This window comes from Lupinus angustifolius, chromosome LG06 (assembly GCF_001865875.1).
Source record: "Lupinus angustifolius cultivar Tanjil chromosome LG06, LupAngTanjil_v1.0, whole genome shotgun sequence".
Classification (NCBI taxonomy): Eukaryota; Viridiplantae; Streptophyta; class Magnoliopsida; order Fabales; family Fabaceae; genus Lupinus; species Lupinus angustifolius.
The window spans coordinates 30,563,184-30,569,183 of record NC_032014.1 but is presented as its reverse complement, the minus strand read 5'-3'; the positions used below and the strand labels follow the sequence as shown (position 1 = coordinate 30,569,183).

Sequence of the window (6,000 nt, the reverse complement as noted above, 5' to 3'; positions counted from 1 at the left end):
AACGGGTTGACAGGCACGACAGTGCATGTCAACACGCTAGTATATATAATAATATTATTTATATTAAAATAATATAATTTCATCATTCTTATATAATATAATTAAATAGACTGGTCTGTTAGGCTTAATAGACCGTAACCTAAAGCCTGACCTGTTCAGCTAAATATGTTTTTTAGAAAGTCTAAGTTTGACATATTCGTAAAAAAAAAACCCGATCTGACATTGCCTATTATATGTTGACTTGACTTGTTTCCACCCATATACACATTGAAGTAATCTAACCCCAAATCATTTATCAATTGTGTGGGGGCTTAAAAGCAAATAGCAAATGTAAACTTGATATACCTTTTTATTTTTGTTGTTAATGGTTATGAGGCATATATTAATATTTGAAAATCTTAAACCCTAATTCCCAATCCAACATCACTTACTCACTATCTTCTTCTACTCCATTTCTCTGCGCCGCGCCATGGGGTACATGGACCTAAACATACCCTACCCTGAGCCATCAGGTCCTAACAAGAAATCCATCATCGATAGTAACCGCACCAAAATCGCAGTTAAAGCCATGGAGTTAGGTTTCACCGGTATCGCTTATAACCGCACCATCACCGGCGTTATGTCCGATCAACACCGTTGCACTATTTCTCCACTTACTATTACCTCTCTGTTCAAGCTCCTTCCCGCTCTTTCTTCCTCCGCGAAGCTCCACCGTGATCTTCTCGGAATCCCGATGTCCACTCCGTTTCGTCAATACACGCGCTTAACGGTTTGCGTTGATAGTGGTCCTCAGTGTCAGGCTATGAATTCTGGAAACCCGATTTTGAAGACTTATGATTTGGTTGCTGTGAAGCCGTTGAACCAGAATTCGTTTGATCTTGCGTGTGAGAAAATGGAGGTTTGTTTGTTATTATTATTTTTAAATGGTTTTAAGGTTTTGCTTTTGTGTTTGAAATTGAATAGAATTGAACAAAAACGTTACCACATTGTTTGGATACTTTATCATGGAATGAAGTGAAAACAGAGTGAATACTGGCTTGGTTCTATCTGAAGAAATAAATACACTGAGTGTGCCAGCCACAAGGTTCAATACCCCTGCATTATTTTATTTCCCACAAAGGGATTCTTCTGCGACTCGAAGAATCCGTGACCTTAGGGATAAATAGTCACTATACAACTATAGATTAATGGTAGCAACTCATGGGTAAAGTGATTATTTATCCCTGAAGTCATGGGTTCTAGTCGCGGAAGGCTCCCCTTTGTGGGGAATAAAATAATAAAATAGTGCAGGGGTATTTAAGCTTGTGAGTGACATGCTCATTATATTCATGGGCCTGTGAGGTCGCATGTCAGAACTAAGTGTATTATATTGGGTGGAATGGAATATACTCCGTTCAGGTTCTATTCTATTGCATATAGCTCAAACAGTGTAAAAAATGTAATCTACGTCATTCCATAAATTCAAACATAGCCTAATGATGGATGAATGCTGATGTTGGATATAATTGCTTTCAGGTAGATATCATCTTGATTGATTTCTCAATAAAGTTGCCGTTTAGGTTGAAGCAACATTTGATTAAAGCAGCTGTTCAGGTTTGCTACTGACTTTGATTTTTTCAGTTTTTCCTACAAAGCCAAAGGACCATGTGGCGGACCCTTGTAAGATTTAAATTAATGAACATGTGTCTTGTTGATACACAGCGCGGGGTGCATTTTGAAGTCACTTATGCTTGTCTTATTACTGATATCCAATCAAGGAAACAATTGATTTCCAATGCTAAGGTAAAACCTACTTTCCTATATAATATAAATGCTCTACAGAATTTTGATTGTTTGATGGTTTATTTATCATAATGCTTCAAAAAAAAATTGGCATTACTTTCAAGTTATTTGTGGATGACTCTTTATCAACTTTGTGTCATCATTCTTAAGTAGCCTTGTTTTTGTATCCAAGCATGCTGCTGTTAGTCAAATTAAATGAGATGAATGAGAAGTTTAAATGAAATAAAATTTAATTCTTAAGGTGAGTAGTTGACAGTTACTTCTGTTTTCTCTTCTTCTTCTTTGAAGTGCAATAGGTATTGGTTATTTGGGTTTTTGAGGGATGATACCTCACCTTTATTGGGGGGGAGATATGTGCAGAATTTACCTTTTGTATTTATATCTCGTAGACTAAGAACACGTCAAGCATTTCTGGACAAACTCGTACTAGGTATTTTATTGAACCTGCATATACTTGGTTACTATAATTGATTCAGTCAATTGTAAGCAATTATGAATATGCCGAGAACTAAACATAGGTAAACATATTTGTTTTCAGCTGGAAGGAACCAATTATTTCCTGTAGGTACAGTTTTTATATGAAATAAAAACCTGAAATAATGAAATTATAAGCCTTTGCCAGGAATAGTTTATTTTGGTTCACACTTTACAGTACCTTTTGTCTGGCTGTAATAATTACTCTGTTTCTTGGTTCTATTTTATGAAGTGGGATCATATATTCATATGATCCTCATTTATATCATTAGACCGTCATTTCATCCTGGTTGATCTATGATTGACACCCTTATATGTAATTTCAGTATTAAGATATGTGCAAACTTACATTCATGCTGATTAAACATGTAGTTGTTAATGGATTGGACCCGGGGAAGAAATATTGTATTTTCAAGTGCAGCTCCTTCGGTGAATGAGTTTCGAGGGCCTCTTGATGTTGCAAACTTGTTGTCATTATTGGGGCTCTCCAAGGACCGTGCTAAAGAAGCTATTTCTAAAAACTGTAGGTATGGAAACTTGCTAAAGTCCTCTGATGTTTTTGGTTTGTCAGGACCAATATTTATGATATCTTGAATATCTTTCTGAATTCGTTTGCAGGATTCTTTTAGCCAATTCTTTAAAGAAAAAGCGATTTTACAAAGAGGCAATAAAAGTAGAAGTTTTATCATCAGATGTAGCATCCCATTCTAGGGAAGGTTGGTATCAGGAGTTATTAAAGTGGGATCCTATCTCCAGTGGTGAAGGTGATATCGTGTTGGATGACTTGACAAAGTCTTTATCAACCTCCTGTGAAACACCAAAAACTGTCAAAGCCATTAACTTTGATAGCATTCCATCTCAGGGTTTTCAAGTCAAGGATTTCTTACCTGCAAGTAATGTATTTGACAACTCAACCGAGTTGCCCAACAGGCTTGATGCATCTTCTGAGCCTGGTGAAATCTCATTATCTGATGCTGTAGCAACACATAAAGTTGTGAGCCATGACAATATTCGTAAGAAAACTAGACGAAGTAGAACTAAGGAAGCTCTCAATTTGAAGGAGATAGACACTCTGACAAACGCCACGGAGTTAGAAAGCAGAAATTTTATTGATTCAGATGTCAATTGCACCCCGTTTACAGCAAAAGCACATGTTTCAGAACCAGATTTGTGCATATCAAGTAATGTGTTGGATACTGTAACACCAAATGAGAATAAGATACTGAACTTATGTTCAGAAGATGTCAAACTAGATGATGCACATAATGTTGGTCATGAGGTAGAAATCTTCACCCCCGATTCCTCTTTAAATGCACAAATGGCAAGGATGCATGAAACTTCTCCCAAGGAGGATTTAAAAATTGCAGAGCATGGGGTCTTGGAGATTAGCACATCTATTTCTGAAAATTTAATGGGTGGTGAACAATTTAATGAATGTAAAACTGACGCAGTTGAACTCAATGAGATACCACTGCAAACACCTGATGAGATGAAAATGAAAGATGATTTTGCGCCTGCAGCACATTCATTGCCGAATGCAATGCTGGAAGATATAAAACTTGGTATTGCGAGCACTGGTTGTGATCTAGAAGCCTCTGTTAAGTCTGGATCAGGTACCCCATCAGAGTGACTACTGTCTTTGTTTGGTTACTGCAAGCTATATGTTATTTTTGCCTTTTCCCTCAGAAATTCACATATTTTAACTAGTATTAATCCCCATCATAAATTATAAATTAATCAATATGATTGATTGCACTTGAGTGCATCTGTGCATGTTATCAACTTTTTGCTTGTTTCCAGTTTCTTGATGCAAGTATAATTAAGTCCATATCCATCACTATTTGTAGCTCAAAGAAGAGCTAAGCGGAAGAAACGTCATTCGGCAAGGCTACATGAAACGTTACCCAAGGAGGATTTAAAAATTGCAGAGCACGGGGTCCTCGAGATTAACACATCTATTCCTGAAAATTTAATGGAGGGTGGACAACTTAACAAATGTAAAACTGATGCAGTTGAACTCAATGAGATACCACAGCAAAAACCTGATGAGAAGAAAATGGAAGATTGTTCCACAATTTCCTTGCCGGATGGGAGTCTGGGAGATACAGAGCTTGGTAAAGAGAACACTGGTTGTGTGCTAGTACCTTTAGTTATGTCTCATTCAGGTACCCCATCTGAAAACTTCTGCCTTTGTTTGGTTATGATAAGCTATGTTAATTTTCGCCCTTTTCCTAAAAAGTTCACATATTTTAACTATTAAACCCCATCTGAGTGATAAACTAATAACATGATTGATTGCACTTCATTTTATAATTGCTTTATTCTTCATAGCTTCCTCCTTGAGTGCATCTGTACATGTTATCAACCTTTGCTTGTTTCCAGTTTCTTTATGCAAGTATAATTAAGTGCATTTCTGTTATTATTTGTAGCTAAAAAGAGAGCTAGGCAGAAGAAAGCTCGTCTGGCAAGGATGCATGAAACTTTTCCCAAGGAGGATTTAAAAGTTGCAGAACATGGGGTCTCGGAGATTAACACATCTATTTCTGAAAATTTAATGGATGTTGCACAATTTAACAATTGCAAAACTGCTGCAGTTGAACTTAGTGAGATACCACAGCAAAAATCTGATGAGAAGAAAATGGAAGATTCTTCTGCACTTCTATTGCCGGATGGGATGCTGGGAGAGACAGAGCTTGGCAAAGTGAGCACTGGTTCTGAGCTAGTACCTTCAATTAAATCTCGATCAGGTACCCCATCCAATGACTACTGTCTATGTTTGGTTATTACAAGCTTTTATTTTTTGCCCTTTTCCTTAGAAATTTACATACATAACTCATTAATTCCGGACACAAGTGATTTATTAATCGATAGGGTTGATTGTACTTCATTTTGAAAATGTTTTATTCTTCATTGCTTCCTTAACAAGTGCATGATATCAACTTTTTGCATGTTTTCTGTTTCATGGTGCAAGTATCATTAACTGTGTTTCCATTATTATTTGTAGCTAGAAAAAGAGCTAACAGGAAGAAAAATCACGGGGAGCCTGACGCACACTTTGACGCGCAATTGTTGAATCCGGTTCCTGTGACCTTTAAGAAGAGAATAAAAAAAAGTAAGAACAAACCCAAGATAAATTAGTTTTTCTCCTCCGGATTATTTTTATACTTACCATAGATGTGAGCTAATTCTTTAGTTTTTGTTGTGTATAATAATGGCGTTTGCTTGGAATTTTGAACTTGCAAACCAATGTTGGCATGTTGGTTTTATGATTAACTAAGCCTGCATGGCTGCATAGACCACTGAGATGCTTTTATATGGATTTATATGTTCACAGGCTATGGCTTTAATGCTATTTAGTGATTTTTGTGATCTTCAATCATAGTTCCTTGCGTTCTTGGACTTTTAAGATCATACACGAGATCACATCTTTTGTCTCAAACTTTGTACCACTTTATGTACCCCTAGTTTCTCATTGTTCAGAAAATACAAAGTTAATATTTATTTAATTCATGTTTTACTTTTCTGATCAATACAAAATAAGGGGTACATGGAGTAATATAAAGTACCAGACAAAAGATGTTAACTCATCATACACATCTAATTATACTGAGAGTAATGTAGCTCCTGATGATGGATAAACCCGGTTTAATATTCTTCTAAAAAATGAGATCCATGTATCATAATATTCAATAATCATTATCATGCTTATTGATGGTATGATCTCCTAGGAAAATTCGATAAAAA

General features: G+C 36.2%; 1 protein-coding gene across 3 annotated transcripts; it reads left to right on the top strand.

Moving 5' to 3' along the window:
- LOC109351055 lies at positions 381-5,653 on the top strand. 3 transcript variants are annotated; one of them, XM_019592380.1, is made up of 8 exons: positions 381-898; positions 1,516-1,593; positions 1,702-1,782; positions 2,629-2,783; positions 2,875-3,869; positions 4,104-4,392; positions 4,975-5,003; positions 5,261-5,653. In XM_019592380.1, exons 1-8 carry the CDS (start codon positions 470-472, stop codon positions 5,392-5,394), a joined length of 2,190 nt encoding a protein of 729 aa, XP_019447925.1. In that variant the 5' UTR covers positions 381-469; the 3' UTR covers positions 5,395-5,653. The 3 variants fall into 3 exon arrangements, with proteins under 3 accessions (XP_019447925.1, XP_019447923.1, XP_019447924.1); XM_019592378.1 differs by having other exon boundaries at positions 4,104-4,421; positions 4,686-5,003; XM_019592379.1 differs by lacking the exon at positions 4,975-5,003 and having other exon boundaries at positions 4,104-4,421.

Coding starts and splice junctions, on each gene's coding strand:
- LOC109351055 (XM_019592378.1), top strand. CDS start 470: ATGGGGTACATGGACCTAAACATACCCTACCCTGAGCCATCAGGTCCT. Junction 1,594..1,701: donor TGATTAAAGCAGCTGTTCAG/GTTTGCTACTGA, acceptor GTTGATACACAG/CGCGGGGTGCATTTTGAAGT. Junction 1,783..2,628: donor AATTGATTTCCAATGCTAAG/GTAAAACCTACT, acceptor TTAAACATGTAG/TTGTTAATGGATTGGACCCG.